This window comes from Geotrypetes seraphini, chromosome 6 (assembly GCF_902459505.1).
Source record: "Geotrypetes seraphini chromosome 6, aGeoSer1.1, whole genome shotgun sequence".
NCBI classification, from domain to species: domain Eukaryota; kingdom Metazoa; phylum Chordata; class Amphibia; order Gymnophiona; family Dermophiidae; genus Geotrypetes; species Geotrypetes seraphini.
In genome coordinates, this window is record NC_047089.1 from 62,716,317 (window position 1) to 62,737,211 (window position 20,895).

The window sequence follows — 20,895 nt, forward strand, 5'->3', positions numbered from 1 at the left end:
TAACTTTGATCATTTGGTTTGTTCTTATCTTTATGTTGCATTTTTTACACAATTGCTCTCTCTTTCTACTCAACAAAGTAGGAGTGTGTTGTTTATGGTCCTTTACCCCTATAAATTAAGATTATTTATAGACATTAAGATTATTTCTGTTTAATTTTAGAGAGGGAGAGCTTTGTTCAGTGGGGTAGTTCGGAAGCACAGCTATTCAGCTTCTGCTCCTTCACATGTCATCACATGACCTCCTCTGTTGTATTTTTACTGTTTATAATTGCATTTAATATTGAAGTATTAACTTTTTTGTCACAACTGAAATTACATCAGTGAGAATTTGGATAAGACAGGTTTGCTCAAAAAGAGGAATGATTATACTTTCTTCCTCTTTTTCAAAATCTGTGTCATTAATTTATGACAGCTGTTTGAGAGTTTTAATGAGTCATGCTTTGGTAACGCAGAGGAAAACCATATTTCCAACAGAGCTTGTGTTCTTTTCAGGTTTTTACTGTACAACACATCACTATTAATATTTATTGTTCCACATGAATCACAGATAAGAAAACCTGTCCTTGTGGGATTTTGAACAATAAGCTCACATTACAGTAATTTCTCAGTACTGATTTTCAGGTGAATAAAATGTTTATCTTCCTTATGAGGTACTCTGAATCTTCACTATGATAAAATAGGTATTAAATTACAAAATGAATGATATGGCAACACATCACAAATAATGCTTTGTATTTCTAATACTTATTGCACAATCAGAACAAGTAGGCATCTTCTGCAATAATGTTAAGGTTGTGTTAGTTCATCTTTCTGTGCATATATTCTGTACACAATTTATATTAGTTCTAAAATGTGTACACCATTTTTCCAACAATAAACTAAACACATGGGCATGTTCTAACATTTGTCAAGTTAGTTGATTGGATATTGCAGACTATGAATCAGATTATGGTCTACACAAATATAAAACACAAGCAAGAAGTTGCAAAAATCATGGATATTACTTTTTGTTTAATTTTCTCTATTCATACCTCACATTTTAAATTCTTATATACCACCTGCAAGCCTTTGAAATGGTATATATTCAGTTACAGTGGGTATTTTTCTGTTTCTGGTGGGCTTGCAGTCTGAGATTGTACCTAATGCAATGGACGGTTAAGTGATTTGCCCAAGGACACAAAGAGCTGCAGTGGGATTTGAACATTGACTTTGTTCTCCTGTCAGGGCCTGTGGAGAGCTCTTAGACATAATTGCCTTCTTTTCCTGCTCAGAAAGGGAATTTTCAGTCATGCATTCACTCCTCCTGATACCTGTCAGAGGAATTTTTAGCCTGCACCTCCCACTTAGCACAGGAACATAAAGGTGCTACTTGGTTCTGTCAATAGTATTCTTTTTTCTTTCCAAGAGGTTTACTCCTATTCCTCCTGGGGTTCCAGCTCAGCTGAAATCAATCTCTATTGGACTATGCAGCTCCATTTGCAACTATCTGGTAGGGACTTCTCCCCCATCTCACTCACACTTTGCAGTGATACTCCATGGGCAATGGCTACAAATTATGACTCCTTCCTGAATGTTAAAAGCGTACCCCAATTCTGTCTATCAGGTATCACTGTTTGATTGCTGAGATGCTCTCCCCAAGACCCAGGGAGAGTATGCTGGGCTCTGGAATCGAAGATGAGTCTTATATATGGCAGCATTGCAACAGGTTACAAAGAACAATGAAGATATACATGTGAGAAGTAAGGTATTCCCAGGCAAGACACACGGTGAAGCAGAAACTGGTTTTATTTTTCTGTCTTGCATGAAAGAATATCGTACATACAAAGTTGACACACAAAGATGATTGTAATTATGTGTTATATACTGTAGTAAGTTCACATATTTCTGGTCCCTCCTGTCTGCGTACCCATTGGTTAGGGCAGTGGCAGTTCACAACCTATCAAATGTCACCTCCTGTACTTCTGTTTTCCACACCTCTGTTTGTTTCTCCCATTACTCTTATTCCTCCCAACCCCAGCCCCAGCCTTATTTACTTCTTCCCATATATGGTTATTCACATACCCAGTCCTTCCGTCATGTGCTCATCCTTCCAACTACATTCTTATGTCCTTCAATTTGTTATTTTAACAAAGCCTACATTTTGTAATGCTGAAGCATCATATCCTCATACTGGTTTGAACATTGAGTTCCCAGATAACTGCAAATGTCTTATCTCCCTCTTCACTACTTCTCCAGCAGTTTGTCAATCCCTTTTTCCTCTCTCTCCCCCTACTATTTCTACATGTATTTGCATCTTGCAATAATTAACACCAGAACATACAAAATGTTAGCAAAAATAAATAAATTAGTATATACACTCTAATATAAAAAGTTATATTAACGTTTCTCATACACTTTTTGAATATTGGAATATCACAAGAGAGCTGTGCATAAAATTTTCCCTGATGCAGCTGTTGTTGAAGAACCATGAAATGCTGCAGCGTCAGATGTAGGTATGGTTTACTGCAACGTCTGGAGAAGACCAGTGGATTGCTAAACAGTGGCGTACCTAGGGTATGTGGCACCCGGGGCCCATCATTTTTTGACACCCCCCCCCATGTAAAAAAATATTTTTTGTAATGACCATGAAACGGAATAAATGGTCAGAATAGAAACAGGCAGTGAAAATTTTCTTATATTCCAAACATAACATAACATAAATTATGTCTGAATTGTCATGACATCAGAAGTACATATGGAGTAGTTGCAGGTGATGCTTGGGACAGTTCTGATTGTGTTAGTTCGGTTTTATGTGTTTTTTGAATAGAAGGGTTTTTATTTCTTTTTGAAGGTTTTGCAGTATGTGGTCGATGTCAATTGGTTGTAGGGTTGGGGGTCGAGTGTTGCAGCTCGAATGGCTAGGAGGTTGTCGAACAGTTTTTTTCTTTTGACGTTTTTGGTTGGAGGGTGTGTGAATGGTGTGTGAGTTCTCCTATGTCTGTTTGAAGTGGATTGAATTATTTAGCTGAAGAAATTAGTTACCCCCTCATCCCACACACATTAATTCTCTTCCATTTTTGTTCCCATTCTAAAAAACACTGATAAGTTCCCAGAAAAAAAATATATTAAAATAAGAAGTGAAAACAAAGGCCCCTACAGATGAGAACATAACATAAGAATAGCCTAACTGGGTCAGACCAATGGTCCATCATGCCCAGTAGCCCATTCTCATGGTAGCCAATCCAGGATACTAATACCTGGTCAAAACCCAAAGAGTAGCAACATTCCATGCTACTGATCCAGGGCAAGCAGACACTTCCCCCATGTCTTAATAACAGATTATGGACTTTTCCTCCAGGAATTTGTCCAAATCTTTCTTAAAACCAGCTACACTATCTGCTTTTACCATAACTTCTGGCCACTTCATTTTTAAGTTTAGATCTTTCCTTTCAAACAGAGACCTTGCTAGATGTCAAATACAGCACAAGGTAACTTCACATGGACTTAGCTGTGCAGGAAATGTGAATCTCCTTATACACCCACCATATAGTGCAAAAATGTGCAAAGGTCTGTTTTTTTCTTTCGATCACTACATAGCCTAATGTCACACAAGCAGCGCTGTTACAAACATATTCTGTAGGTCAATGCTAAGGATAACAAAGTTTCCTTCCTTGGACCAGAAGGAGATACTGATAAACCACTGGAAGAGATCCCAACACAACACCCAAAGACCCACTCAGTGTGTGAACCAGTTGAGTGGAGTGGACTAACTGGGGGGTGGAAATGGGCCCGGAGTTTGCTCAGCAGAATTTCCCAGACCACCTCTTCCTCTCAACACATTGACACGCTGCCACCACCACCACTAGAAACACCTCCCTGGGTAGGCCATCTATGCTATAAACTTTATAAAACACATTATTATATTTTCTTATAAAGCACATATTTTAACTGAACTCTCTGACATCCTCAGCCTTTCCATTCACAAAAATAGAAGGAAGAAAAGTTCCCATTTCCTGCTGTTTCATGTCCCCGGCCTATACAATATTTTTTTTCTGCAGACCCTTCAAAAGTCTGACCAAATCCTCGTTTCACTTGCATTATAAAGTACTGAGGATGCCATCTCTCCCCAATCCCAGGTCCTAAAGTCTAAGACAGTAGCGCAAACTAATGCTGCCAGATTCAGGAAAAAAAATTTCGATTCGATTTTCCTGCCCAGTTGGGTGATTTTTTTCAAAACTCCTGGTGGGTTTTATAGCTTTTTCACCACCTTTGGCTTCTCCTAACCACACTGGCGCTGTGGTGTAAATAAAATAAAGAAACAAAAAGGACTTTTCCTCTCTCTGTTAAATCCTAGCTCATATTTGCAGTCCAACACCAGCTCTGTCAGGATACACATTTCAAATCTGACATATTATAATCACAAAACAGAAAATAAAATTAATTTTTCTACCTTTTGTTGTCTGGTTATATTTCAAATCTTGTTGGTCCAAGGCTCTGGTTTTCTTCTGATAACTTGCTTGCCAGGGTCTCCTTCTTTCTGCGTGCTAACCATCCATCTGCCAACTCTGTCCTCCCTTTCCATTTCCCTTCCCTCCCCAGGAAGTCTGGTATCTTTCCTTTTTTTCATCTCCCTCCACAGATCCACCTTTTTTTAACTACCCTTTCATCCGGCATCTCTCCCTCCTTCCCCACCACCCCAGAGTCCACCATTTCTCCCTTTCTTTTCCCAATTACCCTCCTATCCAGTATCTCTATCCATCCTCCACACCATCCCTTGTGTCCAATTTCTCTCCCTTTCAGTTCCTTCCCTCCCTAAATCCCATGGTCCATCATTTCTCTCCCTCTCCTCTATTTTCAGACCCATTATTTCTTCATCCCCCCCCCAAAGTTTGGCATATGCACGTCTCTTTGAACACCCCCTTCCCTCCATGTACTTCTAAACCAGGGTCCCCCCCAAAGGCCTGTCCCCCCTTAAAAGTCTGCCTGTCCCCCCTTGAAGGCATGCACCCCCCTTGAATGCCTGTCCCACCCCCTTGTAGGCCTGTCCCACCCCCTTGTAGGCCTGTCCCCCCCTTGAAGGCCTGTCCCTCCCCCTTGTAGGCCTGTCCCCCCCCACCTTGAAGACCTGCCTGCCTGTCCCTCCCCCCTTGAAGGTCTGTCCCCCCCTTGAAGGCCTGTCCCCCCCCTTGAAGGCCTGTCCCACCCCCTTGTAGGCCTGTCCCCCCCTTGAAGGCCTGCCTGCCTGTCCCCCCTTTGAAGGCCTGCACCCCTCCCGAAGTCCTGCACCCCCCCTGAAGGCCTGCATCCCCCCTGAAGGCCTGTCCCACCCCCTTGTAAGCCTGCCCACCCCCTTGTAGACCTGTCCCCCCTTGTAGACCTGTCCCCTCTTGAAGGCCTGCCTGCCCCCCCCTTGAAGGCCTGTCCCTCCCCCTTGAAGATCTGCACCCCCCCCGAAGGCCTGTCCCCCCCCTTGAAGGCCTGCCTGCCTGTCATCCCCTCCCCCTTGAATGCCTGCCTGCCCACCCGCCCCACCCCGAAGGACCGCTCGCCCCCCCTGGCCTCCCCGCACCACCTATGAAGCAGCACTACCTATGCTCCCGGCCTTGCCGTTCAGTCCCCACCACCACCACCACCCCCGAAGGACCGCTCGCCCCACTGACCTTCCTGCACCACCTATGAAGCAGCCGCAGCAGGATCGCGACGTCAGCTATCCCTGCGCTGCTTAGGCGCTGCTTCCTGCGCCGCGTTCCCGCCCCTCCTCTGACGTCAGAGGAGGGGCGGGACCGTGGCGTAGGAAGCAGCGCCCAAGCAGCTCAGGGATAGCTGACCTCGCGATCCTGCTGCTTGCTGCTTCACAGGTGGTGCAGGAAGGTCAGTGGGGTGAGCGGTCCTTCGGGGGTGTGGGGGGACTGAACGGCAAGGCCGGGAGCACCCCTTCAGGGCTGGCACCCGGGGCGGACCGCCCCTCCCGCCCCCCCCCCCTTGGTACGCCACTGCTGCTAAATTAGTTGAAAAACGAGCTAAGTGGATGCTTTCTCTTTGTTTGATAATTTAGAATAATGAGCTGTGTACTGAAATTTTTTTGGAACTGATCCATGGATTATTGTAATTTATATCTACGGTTTTCAGCTGGGGTTCCCTCCCCCCCCCAATTTGTTTGTACATTAAGGCTGATAGACACGGGAATATTGAAACTTTTGGAAAAGTTAGAAAAATTAAATGGACTGGAGAGATTTTTGTGCGAATGGAGGAAAAGGGGCATTTGGGTGCAATTAGTGACTAGTTCAGCTGCGGACTGGTGATGACTTTGTGCCCCATCCCATGAGAAGGCTGTCGCAGCATCACTAACACAAGGACAACATGCTCATACATGTGTGTGAATTACAAGTACTCAAATGAAGTAACGAGACCTCTAAATTCCTAAGAGTTGTCGAAAATTACAAAATAGTTCCAATATCAAGCACACTACTTGAGTTTTTTAATTGAAAATGAAGAATCGACTAATTGCTGTTCCAACCATTGATTTTTCGACCATGCCCTAAAAGTTCATGTAACGAGTTTAGTCAAGGTTTGTTTATTAAAGTTTTAAAATATAAAGCATGGAATAAAACAAGCATATGATGCTATCAATTAGAGACATGTAAACTTATAGGATATTATTACTATCATAAGTAAGGCTAACAGTAACACATGTACGTGATGTAGATGAGAGCAAAGATATGTCTCTTTTAAAGATAAAGAACAATCCAAATACAATTATAAGCATGAATATTACAACAAATGTATATAGGAAAAGCATACAAAATGTTAAATGAGGAAAGAAAGGATAAGGAAATTAAACGGGAAATAAAAGATAGGGAGTGGTCTACTCATGGAGAAGAAATGGAGTGTATGTAGGATTTCAAACATGACCATTTCTTTTGAAAGGAAAGATATCTGTTAGAGGATTTTGCTAGATAAGCTTCCGTTCTATAAGTGAGACATACTGAATTCCACCATTGGCAGTAGGAAGCTTTGGTTAAATCTTTCCAATGTGTGAGTAGAATTTTTAGGGCCAAAGATAGTAGTATGTCAAACAGAAATTGATCCGGTACAGAGATCAATGGGGAGGCTTGGAAGGATTTCAACAGAAGCATTTGGTAGGTCAGAGGGATATTAATGTGAAATATAGAGCAAATGGTATCCCAAGTGGAAGACCAGTATGAGGAGATTGAAGGACAAGAAAAAAGAAGATGTTTTAAGGTGCCTAGTTCTAATTGGCAGGTCCAGCATTTGTTGGAGAAGGAAGCGTTAATTTTATGAGATTTGGTCGGGGTCCAAACTGCTCTATGTAATAGAAAGACCATAGGTTGGAGGAGCGACGCTGAACGAGATGTGTGGAAAGTGGAGCGATATATATGGGACCATGCTTCATCAGGGATGGAGATCTCTAGGTCAGTCTCCCAAGTAGTTTGGAGGTGGGACGATGGTGCATAAAACAGGGATTTGAGTAGTTTATAAAAGTGAGAGGCGGAGTGGCCTAGGGCTAGAAATTGACGGGAGGACGTATATAGAGATGGAGCGAACATAAAGGCAATGGGAAAAAGACCGGATTTTTTAAGGGAGGACCTCAATTGAAGCCATCTGTAGAAATGCGATGCATCAATGGAAAAAGCACCCATAAGTTCATTGAATGTGAGAAAGGATCCATCACATGTAACGAGTTTAGAAGTGTATTTGATCCGTAGCTGCTAATGCTGAAACACCGCAGCTAACAAGAGGCTGCCTAGCATCTTCTCAACTTTACTGTTTGATACCCGGATACAAAACCGCTGCGCTCTTAAATGTTAGCAGCGTGTCACACGTATATGTAAACTTTCCTCACGCTGCTTCCGTAGTTCTCGTGCTTGCATGACGTTACGTTCTGTCGCGGTGGGCGTATATGTAAATTTTCCTCACGCTGCTTCCGTAGTTCTCGTGCTTGCATGACGTTACGCTCTGTCGTGGTGGGCGGGGTTTGAATATTTCGTGCATGAATACCCGGGAAGGAGCGTAATGGCTCGTGCGCTGTGTTCTCCCCCGGAAGAAAACTGCTTTGCTTTCCCGTTTATTGTCTGGTAATAAGTCAGGGGAAAAGTTTAAGTGGGCGGTCTGGTGTTGTTTTTTCCTAAATCTTTTTGACAAAAAGAGGCTATGTGACGCGGCTTTAGTACTGCATTGTTCACTTGTGACCAAGGGAAAGGGAGATACCCCCCCCCTTTTCCTAGACCTAATTTTTTTGGTTATGAGGAATCTGTTCCTAGGTAGCTTTAGAGCTCTGTGCGTTAGCTAACCGGCCGGCCTGCAACAGAACAAACGCTCCTACGTTTCTGACTCGTGAGCGTATTTGTTTCCTTACAATCTGTCGGATTTATATACTTGTTGAAAGATATGCATTTTACTGTTCTGGTTTAGAACTTGACTCGCAGCACTGGGATTCACACTCTTTAGAATCGATGAATGAGTGGTAGACCCTTGCTCTCTCCTCCCCCACTTCTAAATTTTACGGAACCTGAACCCACCAAGAGTTCCTCCATGACGTTAAATAAAATAATAATAATAATTATGGATTAGCTTTTAGTATAAACTTACAGGTGGCAAGTTGAGGGGTGCAGTTAAGCATACTAATGGGAGTGGGGATGCCCCATATTTTGAGAGGTTGTGATACGTAGTTGAAGGAGGTACTTGCTCTCTGTGTTCAGATATCTGTACAAGTACAGTACATCCATTATCTCACAAGTTGATGTGATTAGGTCTCACATTTCTATGGAAGACAATTACTTACGTAGGCATTTGAAATGTCTGATGCTTCGGATGGATCTTGTTAATTAATATGTTTTATATTACGTTGTTAATATAATCTGATTTTATTTTCTTGAAATTTTAGGAAACAGATTAATCAAATTAATAGAACAACAGATCCCTGGGAGTTCAAGTTCCCTACTTCTAGCTTATAGCCAGTGGCGTACCTAGGGTATGTGGCACCCGGGGCCCATCATTTTTTGACACCCCCCCCATCTATATGAAAAATATGATTTTTAGTACCAATCTACATATCGCACCACAAGAGTGTACCTAGGAAAAGGCTGCATCTTAAACACTGCAGTGAGCATTGTAAAACTAAACAAGCCAGATCCCGCACAGTCAATTGGTCCTGTAGTCAATGCCAACTGAAAACTATGTCTTTTTCATACACACAGAACAGAGATACACCCTCGCCCAAAATGGAATAATCACAAACTAAAAATAGAAATATGTAGACAAAAGTTAAACTGATCCGCCAAGAAACCAGACCCTGGATACAATGCAACACCACAAAAAACAGTAACACATGTCCTCTAATACAGTGCAAAATATAAAGACAGTAGATGTAAATTTGAAAAACCTGATACATAACAATCACCACTTTATAAATTAACAAATAAAAATAAAACAAATAATGAGAAATAAAAAAATACCATTTTATTGGACTAATCCCTGTAAGCTCGGTCCCCATCCCCGCAAACCACCTGATTCCATCCACACAAGCCTTGAATTGTTTATATTAAAGTATAAAAAGAAACAATATTCTGTACAATTGTCAATTTATAAATCAGCGTCTTCTCCCCACTCTCTTCCCCATTTCCCTTCAGCATCCTCAGCCCACTCTCTCTCCACTTTCCTTCAGCGCACGCACATAAAAACAAGCAAGTAATTTTATATCATTTTCATTCTATTCATTCATAGAAATTAAAGTCTAGATAATGCCAGTCACATAACAAAACATGATTTTACAAAAATAATTCCCTGCAGTCAAGCCTGCAAGGATTACTAGATGTCTTTCAGCAGTTCCCCTCCCTCCCTCCCCCTTACCTTTGTGGCCAAGTCAAAATGATCTACCAACAATAAAATTTTAAAAACACAAAGCACGCTGTACGCAGAGAAAATGTTAATTATCATTTATATTCCGCGGGTTTTCAAAGAGGTCAAGGCAGATGACTTTATGCAATGTCACCTCAGTAACAACTATACAAAAATAGACAAATATTCCCCCTCCCTTTTTACTAAACTGCGATAGCGGTTTTTAGCGTAGGGAGCTGCGCTGAATGCCCCATGCTGCTCTCGACGCTCATAGGCTCCCTGCGCTAAAAAACTCTATTGCGGTTTAGTAAAAGGGGGCCATAGTGCAAAATATAGACAGCAGATATAAATTTTCAAAACGGACACATTTTGATCACTAAGTTGAAAATAATCATTTTTCCTACTTTTTTGTCTGGTGATTTCATGAGTCTTTGGTCCTTCTTCTTTCTCTCTCCCCCTGGCTCCCCTCTTTATTTCTGCCTTTCTTTCTCTCTCCTCCTGGCCCCCCTCTTTATTTCTGCCTTTCTTTCTCTCCCCTTGGTCCCCCTCTTTCTTTCTGCCTTTCTTTCTCTCTCCCCCTGGCCCTCCTCTTTCTTTCTGCCTTTCTTTCTCTCCCCCTTGACCCCCTCTTTATTTCTGCCTTTCTTTCTCTCCCCTTGGTCCCCCTCTTTCTTTCTCTCTCCCCCTGACCCCTCTTTATTTCTGCCTTTCTTTCTCTCTCCCCCTGGCCCTCCCCTCTTTATTTTTTCCTTTCTTTCTCTCTCCCCCTAGCCCGCACAAAGCCATCGTGCCGATTTCTCCACTTCCACGATTCTTTCCCTACCCTCACCCCCAAGCCAGCAGCCGATTTCTTCCTGCTCCTTCCCCGATGTCCTGATGTCCTGAACTTCATCGGGCAGCAGCAGCATTCACAATTCACTGCTGTTGCCCGCTTCAGGCCTTCCTCTCTGTCGGGTCCTGTCTTCATGAAAACTGGAAGTAGGCAGGACCAGGCAGAGAACAAGGCCTGAAGCCGGCAACAGCAGCGAATTGTAAACGCTGCTGCTGCCCGAAGAAGGTAATGGAGCACCAAGGCAGACCGCTTCTCCCCCCTCCCAGCCGAACCCCCGCTGACCCTCCTATCTCCCCCCCCCGTGAACCTTTCCGACCTTCCCAGCGAGAGCAGCAAACCTCCTTCGCGGCTTTCTCCTCCCTCTGCCGCGTTACTGATGACGTCATCAGTGATGCGGCAGAGGGAGGATAAAGCCGACGCTACTGGAGGGAGGTTTGCTGCTTTCGCTGGGAGGGTCGGAAAGGTTCACTTGGGGGAGGAGAGATAGGATGGTCAGCGGGGTTTCGGCTGGGAGGGGGGAGAAGCGGTCTGCCTTGGTGCTCCAAGGCCTAGCGCCATTACCTTTTTCGATAATGGCGCCGATGCTGCTTTCGCTGGGAGGGTAGGAGCGCGATAGGGACCGGGCCAGCTGTGCACCCCCCCCCTAAGGCGGCACCCGGGATGGACCTCCCCCTCGCCCCCCTTGGTACGCTACTGCCCTGGGGAAACAGCCTGCAACAAGATCGCGCGATGCCAGAGATCTTTGCCTGCTTCGGCTGTTTCCTCCGCCGCGGTCCCGCCCCTCCTCTGACATCAGAGGAGGGGCAGGACCGTGGCGAGGAAACAGTCGAAGCAGGCAAAGATCTCTGGCATCGCGATCTTGCTGCAGGCTGTTTCCAGACGCGACACCCGGCGCAGGGGGGAGAAACTGGACCGGACCGGGAGCACCCCCTCAGGGCTTGGTACCCGGGGCGGACCGCCCCTCCCGCCCCCCCCTTGGTACGCCACTGCTTATAGCTCACAGTCTCTCTGGGTGATGTGATACACAAATTAATAGCAGAAGTCATTATTATCCTATGCTCATAGCATAGCTTTCTGAACTTTTGTTCATCATCTTGTACTTTTGACAGCAACACTCTGATTTGTCTTTATCAGGGAGTGCAGAACTAAAGATATGAGAATAGGTCATTCTTGCTGCATGCTTCAAAAGCACCTGCTCTGAGCCATCCTTTCAGCAGTTCTTTGCCACAGCAAGGACTGGAAACACACAGAGGGTGAGACATGTTTGTTCCTTGAACAGGGTAGGGTGACAAACAAGAGGTGAGAGCATGGCGCAAAGTAGTATAATCTTGAATTAAGTTTTATATGAATATAAAGTAATATACAGTGACAGAATGTTAAGTTTCCTGCCTTATTAAAATTAGTACCTTGCTTGCAAAATGATCTTAATCAGGAAAGAAACTTACTTTTTTCAGTTACTTTCAGTGTCTTAGCATAGACAGTTTTGTGCTAGTTATTTAGTTATTTTTAAGTAACTGGTACAGTACTCCCAGATCTTTTGAAGGTTTTACATGAAGGGCAATAATGAATGATTAATGTCCATGAAAACATAAAGGAAACTACTATAATGATTTGTTTAAAAAATTTGTTGTAAATGAATAATGCAATGACCCTATAAAATAATTTTATCTAAGCTTCTATGTTACCTGGTTCCAGGAGAGAGACTTTATCAGCTCTGGGTTTCTGATAATCTTATCATGATGCATTATGGGACCTGAAGCACGCTTTTGATGCCGACACGGTGTATTTTCTCTAGAGTATACGCTCAATCAGTACCTCACTAGTCCCCTGAAGAAGGCATTTGCTGAAACTGGGATCCTAGTTGGGACCACAACTGAAGAGAGTGCTTCTCTTTGTTGGACTTTTGTTATGGCCTAATAAAATGTAGCTTCATTGGTTGAATTTAGATCTCTCACTTGCCTCTTTTGTGTGTGTGTATGCTTTGCCATTTCTTCTTGAGGCAAGGTCTGTGCTTTTCTCGTTTTTTTGACTATATATTTCCTGAATGCCAGCTCTTGTTTACTTTCTCCGCCTCTAGTTTGGAGAACCATATTGGTTTCCTTTTTCACTTGTTTTTATTTGATGTCCTCACTAGAGAGTTGCGCGGGGACAGAAATCCCACCCGTCTCCACCCGTCCCCGTGAGGAATCCCGCCCGTCCCCTTGAGGAATCCCCTCCGTCCCCGCGAGGAATCCCCTCCGTCCCCGTGAGGAATCCCCTCCATCCCCGCCCGTCCCTATAAACTTCAGAAATAGTTATTTCATTTAATTATGCTACTGAATTAAAGGCTCTGGTAGAAACCCATTTACAAATAAGCAAAAAGAATTTATTAATTTGGAAATATTAATTGAGAAGAATACATACTTTGTAAACGGGTTTCTACCAGAGCCTCTTTTGTTTATAAATTTTTATCAACACAACTAATATACTACTTTATCCTGAAGCAAAAAAAGAAATAGAATTCTTTTCCTACCTTTGTTGCCTGGTTTCTGCTTTCCTCATGTTCTCATTCAGTTCCTTCCATCCACTGTCTCTCTTCCTTCTGCGTCTTCCATTTGCTCTGTTACTGTGCCTCTCCCTTTCTCCCCCCTTCCAAATTGGTCTGGCACCCATCTTCTTCCCTCCGCTCCCCCCATAGTCTGGCATCTTCCATGCCAGCGTCTTCTCCCCACTCTCTCTTCCCTATTTCCTTTCAGTGTCCTTCTCCCCCCTCTGTCTTCCCCATGTCCTTTCAGTGTCCTTCTCCCCCCTCTGTCTTCCCCATGTGCTTTCAGCGTCTTTCTCCCCCCCGTCTTCCCCATGGCCTTTCAGCGTCCCTCTCCCCCCTCCTTCTCTCCTGCCACGGGTGCAGCACAGCCGGCCAGGTCCCCTTACTTTTGTGGCGCTTTCCCGACCAACCGACCAACAACAGCCCTGGTCTGACAAACCTCCCTGCCCTTAACCGCGAATCTAAATTTCCTTCTTACAGCTGCTGTAAGAAGGTAATTTAGATTCGCGGTTAAGGGCAGGGAGGTTTGTCGGACCAGGCTGTTGGTCGGTTGGGAAAGCGCCACAAAAGTAAGGGGACCTGGCCGGCTGTGCTGCACCCGGGGCGGATTACAGGATTATCCAGTACCAGCCTTGGTTTGTTTTATAACATTAATTTTCTAATTAGAGATCCTCTGTGTTTGTCTAATCTAAAGCTTGGATTTATATACTGTGTCCTCTTCCCAAAAGAAGCTTGACTCGGTTCACATAAAGATCGATAATCGAAGTGAAAGTAGTTAGATTAGAGAGAAAATAACTTATTAATGAAGATGCTCATCCGACATCCTAGAGAGAAGATAGAAAATTGTTCTAAGGAAAATTAGTTAAGAACTGTTGAAACAAGTGTTTTCATAGATTTACAGAAAATCTGGAAGGAGAGAAGTTCTAACATAAGAGGCATTCCATTCCAAATCCACTGTAAAACTATATGAGAAAGATTGAGTAATATTACTTACCTTCCCTCCTATCCTCCTACCTGTCCTCTGTCCCCCCTTCTTCCGCCCCCCCTCCCTTCCTGTTTACTTCTAAGTCGCCTAGAGCTTGTAAAGGTTTGTGCGACTCACAAATAGAAGATTAGATTTTATTCCTTTTAAAGATGGAAAGGACCGTTTAAATTTCTGAGAGTTTCTTGAATCAGAAGATCTCTGATTATTCAAAGATAGAGGAATCAAAGACGTAAATAGCCCATGTATGATTTTAAAAACCATAGAACAGCATTTAAACTGTACTCCAAGATAGACAGGGAGCCAGTGAAGATTTCTCAAAAGAAGAGACACATGATCAAATTTTATCTTACCAAATATTAGCTTTGCTGCTGTATTTTGGATTAGTTGTAACCGTTTTAGATTTCCTTTACTCAGGCCTATGTAGATTGAATTACAGTAATCTAATTGTGCTAGGATAATAGCTTGGACCAATACCATCAGTACAAAATGTTGCTGGTGAAAGAGATGTCTAACTTTCGTAAGCTGGAAAAACATTTCTTTGAAAGGTGATTAACCTGATATTGAAATGATAAAGAAGAGTACAATATTATTCCCAGAACTCTATATAAAAATTAGATTTTCAAAGATTCTCCAGAATTCAAAGTTACAGAGAGAGGTAAAGTTCAATTTTGGGGCCAATCCATAATAACTTTGTCTTGGCTGCATTAAGTTTTTTGGAATTCCATCACCGTTTTTATCTCCACCACCTCCCATGGGAGAGCATTCCAGGCATATGCCACCCTCTCCATAAAAAAAATCTTAACATTACTTCTATATCTGCCACCCCTTAACCTCAATTCATTTACCATTTATCTTTAAAATCCAGCATGGTAGCAAAAGATGTCCAATGTAACCCCAATTTTTTGTTTCAACAGTTTTTATCGATGACTTCACAACTGAATGGTACAACAATTGTCATCAATTTTTGTATGTAATTATAACCCTCCCTTCAAATCTGTCTTAGACAAAACAAGATGAAATTTAAAAAATACCATCCAATACCATACAATCACCACAATAACTCTACATATTAAACAATATGCCACTGCATACTATACACCCCCCATAACTACCAACCTACACCCCAATCTGATGTGTAACCCCAATTTTAAAAAAAGGGTTCCGGAAGTGATCTGAAAAACTAAGAGCCTGAGCATTAGTGTTGAGCATTAGAGCCTGACATTAGTGCTGCACAAAATGGTAGAGACTATATTATAGAGAACAAAATAATAGAGCATATACATAAGCATAGATAACTAAATCCTTGTTGGCTTTGTCTTATTAAAAGGAAATCTTGCCTCACCAATCTACTACATTTCTTTGAAGCGGTGATATGTGGATAATGGTGAGCCAGTTGATATTGTTAATCTGGACTTTCAAAAGTCATTTGACAATGTACCTCATGAAAGATTCCTAGGGAAATTAGAAAGGCATGGGATATGAGGTAATTTGCTATTGTTGATTAAGAACTGATTAAAAGACAGGAAACAGAGTAGGTTTAAATGGTCAGTATTCTCAATGGAGAAGGACGGATAGTGGTGTTCCCCTGGGGTCTGTGCTGGGACCGTTGCTTTTTAACATATTTATATGTGATCTAGAATGGGAATAACTAATGTCTAGTTATGTCTATATTATATGTGGAAATCGCAGGGAACGTAAGATATTATGTATGTAATATGTAAACTGCATAATTGTATGCAGTATATAAATCTCTTAATAAATAAATGATAAAGCAATTAGATTTGCTGATGACTCAAAAGCTGATAAATCACAAGAGGATTGTGAAAAATTGTAAGAGGATCTTTCAAGACTGGGATACTGGGCATCGAAATGGCACATTATATTCAGTGTGAGCAAGTGCAGAGTGATGCATATGGGAAAGAGGAACCCAAACTATAGCTATGGGATGCAAGGTTCCACATTGGAAACACTGTCCAGGAAAAGGATCAACATGTCAAAGTTGATGATATGTTGAAAAACTGTGCTCAGTGTGCTGTGGTGGCTAAGAAAGCATTATTAAGAATTAGAAAAGATACAGATGCATGAGAAATGGACTTTCATTTGTGATATACTAATTGGGGACGTTCACTTCCTGAGTTGGTTGTCCTTTCTAAAATGCTCCTCCACATATTATTATAATTGAAAAGTACACTTGGGGCAAAGATGCAGGATATTTTAAATATTTTTCTTTGGGGTTTATACTCATAGTTACCACAGCTGTCATGGTAATTCTGGGGAATTGACTTGTTTTCAGTACCTTACTTTACATGTTTGGTATTATATGATTAGCTCACATTATTAAAAATTTCTGGTTGAACTAATCAGGTTTTGGGAGCTTGCATGGTTTAGAGGTGTAATACAAGTCTCAGTCTCTTAAACATCATGGATATATTTAAGGTGTTCGTTCTCCTCTGACAGAGAATGATAATTTTTCAAAGAATTGCTGTTCAGAGTTCTTGTCCAGATTTGTGTTAAACATCATTTCCAAAATGAAATTAGCTGGCCCTTACTTCAGTAATATCAATAAAGGATTTGCTTAGTTTTTGTAAATTGTGAATGACACAAAATTCCATAAAGCTTATATTGTTTTGCATGTGAAAAGCTGTATTGACAGATGCAAGATACTTGCACTGTTTTGATGTGTAGTGCAAATGTTTTATTTTTTCAATTTTTCTGAAATCATTGTGCTAGGCTTTGCTGTTACTGAAGATGGTAGATGTTGGAAAATGGCCAATTTTTGCTCTTTGCTCAGAAGAAGAACGAAAGTCAGTTCGTCAAGCCTATGTTTTTGGCAGCTCTGGTAATGAAGTGCTGTATGTTACAGAGAATGATGAGGTAACATTCAATGCAAATCATGCACATTCATTAATTTACCTTAATATACTAGTTATTATTCAAAGTGATTTAAATGTGCAGATGATGGTTAAATTGTTTTTGCCTGCCTAACAGCTGATATTCAGTTACACTTAACTGAACAGCGCAGATGAATATGAGCATTAACTGTGCTGACTGGTTAGTGCTGAGGTGGTCTGTGAGTGGAGTTTGGGCAGAGTCTGTACTTAACAATTTAGTGGCGATATTCGGACCACTAACTGGTTAATTAAGCATAAGCCATCATCTAACTAATCACTGGTCTAATATTGTCCAGTGCCCAGTTAACTTCTAGGTAGCAGGAGCAGGGTTTCTGGTGTCCAATTAAGCTTACCTTGTATATCCCAAAGGGTCTTATGGGCAGCAGTGATGCCCACTCTTTCCTGCCTATCATGGTCTTGACCTCAAAATGACCATTGCAACCTCTAGTGGTAGTCTCACGATACTTACTAGTATTGCAAGGCTGTTGCTGGAGATTACAGCAGCCATTTTGAACTTGGAGTCATAATGGCAGGACTGTTTTTCTCTCCTTCACTTTCTGCCTTGCATCCATCTTTGTTTCCAATACAGCAGGGACAATGTATCAAAAGAGTCAGAAAAGAAACTAAGCTGTAATTAAGAGACTGACTCAAGTCAATTAAACCACCAGAAGAGAAGGAACCACTATACAGTAACTCAGCTGATAAACTCTTGCCCCAAGAGGGGGTAACCTCCCCCTCTTCAGAGTTTTATGTCTCTGAGCTGAGTTACTGTATAGTGGTTCCTTCTCTTCTTGCATCCATCTTTGGCATTAACTTAGCATTCAATTTTTCTGCTTTCTTCTCAAAATGCAAAGGAGCTTGGTAATCTTGCATGTTTTCTGGAGTTGCTCATTGGTTCTAGATTTTTGGAGGGGTTAAGATGGACTATTTGCTCCAAATCAGTGTTTCTCAACCTTTTCAAGCCAAGTACTAAGCCTTACAAATACCAACTGAGTACCCACGCTCAAGCCTTGCCCAAACTCCGCCCCTGACTCCACCCCCATGATAATAGTACTAATTGTAATGCCATTTCTTCTATTTATTTTTATAAACAACCAATCTCGGCCAAGGTCTTGGTTTCTTTTAAACTTCCATTTATTTACTTGTACTAATTAGTCACTATGGGCAAGTTCTCTCACACACATCCCCTCCCCCTTCCAGTGGTCTGACATTTCCCCTCCCTTATTTTCTGGTCTTCCTCCCAGTCCAATATTTCTCCCTCTCTCATTCCCCGGATCATGGGCAGTATTTTTCACCACTGCCCATCCCAATCACCCCTCTCCTGCACCATTCCACATCTCTCTCTTCATCACTATGTCCAATATTCCCCCACCTTGCATCCCCTTCAATCTGTTTTCCACCACCATATCCAACTCAATAAATAATCTGTGGAATTTCTTGTCAAATTATCCACCTTTGCCATGCCCCCTAATACAAAAGGTACTTAAACCACAGCAGAACCAGGTTTGATTTCCACTATGGCTCCTTGTGACTTTGGGCAAGACATTTAAGCCTCCATTGCCCCAGATATAAAACTTGGATTGAAAGTCCACTAACGATAGAGGAAGTACCTGCATGTAATATAAATATGCAAACCACTTCAGCTGCAGTGTAACACAAAGCTCTGTTTCTAGTAGTACTAACTCAGTGGTCTCAAACTCAAATCCTTTGCAGGGCCACATTTTAGATTTGTAGGTACTTGGAGGGCTTCAGAAAAAATAGTTAATGTCTTATTAAAGAAATGACAATTTTGCATGAGGTAAAACTTTATAGTTTATAAATCTTTCCTTTTTTCTTGATAATACTGTAATTTATATCTAAAGAGACATCTGAGCAAGAAACTGTTTATTTTACTTATGTGATTATGATAAACATACCGAGGGCCACAAAATAGTACCTGGCGGGCCGCATGTGGCCCCCGGGCTGTGAGTTTGAGACCACTGTACTAACTCAATTATTATCGAACCCCAAACGGTCACAAAATATCATGTTCCCAGATCCAAGATGGACGCTGCCTAGGTGATCGGGTACAAGCCCCCAACTGAAGCTCTTCTTGCTAAACAATTTTTGGCTGGAGACTGCTGTTTCTGGCCTGGACATACCTGTACTTGCGGCGTGATGCCGAAGAGGAGAGGCAGGAGCGCTGCTGGTGCCTCAAGGCACTCCAAGGTGCCGTCTCTCGACAACATTGAAAAACTTCTCCGGAGGATGCAGGGAGCTGCTCCAGTTGATCCGGTTGCCATAAGCCCGCTGAGGATCCCGGGTGTTGATGAGACCGACAGGACTCCTCATGGGCCAGATACCACCTTTAGCCCGGATGTTAGAGCACTGCCTCCTCCACCACAGTGGGCCTGCTCACCCAAGAGTCAGGAAACCCCGGAGGAAGGGGTACTACTTTCCTCAGAGGCAGACAATCTAACTTTGGGAAGACTGGAAATGGAGATCCTGGTTTGGGTAACCTTCAAGGAAGACACTGTGGGGTCCATAACAGCTGGAGGAGGACTGAACCAGAAGGAACAGAAACCAGAACATCCAAAGGAAGGTGAGAGACTCTGTACCACAATACAAGCTGCTTTTTGGGATAGACCTGCTGAGGTGACCTTAGAAGCCCTATGGGACCTGGTAGCAAATTTTGCGAAGGTAATTTAGTCCCAATTTACAACAGATTGAAAATAAACTTATCCACCATTCAGAAGAACTAGGAAAATTAAAATTGGATACGACTTCTTCTAATAATTTACTTCAAAAGACTCAGCAGGATATGGTTTCAATAAAACAACTTCAGGAAACCATAATTAAAGACAACTCGAATCTTAGAAGAAAAGTGGAGTTATTAGAGAATCAGGCGCATAGCAATAATTTGAGATTGATAAACTTTCCAAGGATAACTATGGTAACTCCTAGAGACATGCTTAAGAGATATTTATTAGAAATTTTGGAAGTACCGGAAGGTAATCTTCCACCATTTGCTCAAGTTTATTATCTCCCCAGTAAAACTCCACATCAACAGCAACCTGAGCCTACTGAACGACAACTATCGAATATTACTGAGATTTTGGAGAAGTCAGAGAAGGAAGTGGTAACACCTGCAACATTAGTAGCTACTTTGGCTTTATCTATTGATAAATCTTGGTTATTGAGACTATTTCTAAAGAATAAACAAAAGGAATTTCTTGGTTGTAAAATCCAAATGTTCCCCGATGTTACAAGGGAAACGCAAAAACGTAGATGTGATTTCCTTCTTTTGAAACCGGGGGTCATCTCATTAGGGGCTACATTTTATTTGAGACACCCCTGTAAGTGCATTGTCCGCTACCATTCAATTAAATATGTATTCTTTGAACCCCAACATTTGACCAATTTTCTGGCGATATCCCGTCTGGACAAGGAAAAAACTCAAGTTTGAGCTGTAAAGAAAATAGTAACTTCCTTCCCGATCTATAGGAACAGCATTACTTATTTGATTGTTTTCTTTATGTTTTCTCACAATTAATTCTTGGATCCAAAAATGAGGACTTGAGCTAATTTTACCATAATAGTTTTTTTTTTTTTTTAAATCTGCTTAACATTAAGTATGGATGTATATGATTGTAATATGCTGTGGTCAAATTTGCTTTCTGTACAAGTTTACTTGATATAATATTGAAATCAATAAAAAATACTTAAATATTTTTAAAAAAAAACCATCATGTTCCCCTTGCTTGTCTGAACTACACTCGCTCCTCCTTCAGTCCTTAGCCCCTAGCAGCACTCCCGCAATGGATGGCGCAAGCAGCAAACTACA

At 42.1% G+C, this 20,895-nt stretch overlaps 1 protein-coding gene across 3 annotated transcripts in view; it reads left to right on the forward strand.

Annotated features, from left to right (window-relative positions):
• Nucleotides 1–7,941: 7,941 nt before the first annotated feature.
• RCBTB2 (RCC1 and BTB domain containing protein 2) overlaps nucleotides 7,942–20,895 on the forward strand; it is a 65,385-nt gene continuing 52,431 nt past the window's right edge. The window contains exons 1-3 of one of the 3 annotated variants that reach the window (XM_033949207.1): nucleotides 7,953–8,075; nucleotides 11,804–11,968; nucleotides 16,912–17,055. In XM_033949207.1, the coding sequence (XP_033805098.1) occupies nucleotides 16,930–17,055 (126 nt within the window). In that variant the 5' untranslated portion in view covers nucleotides 7,953–8,075; nucleotides 11,804–11,968; nucleotides 16,912–16,929. Of the gene's footprint in view, nucleotides 8,076–11,803; nucleotides 11,969–16,911; nucleotides 17,056–20,895 lie in introns of all 3 variants that reach the window. The other 2 variants (XM_033949206.1, XM_033949205.1) reach the window with 2 other exon arrangements.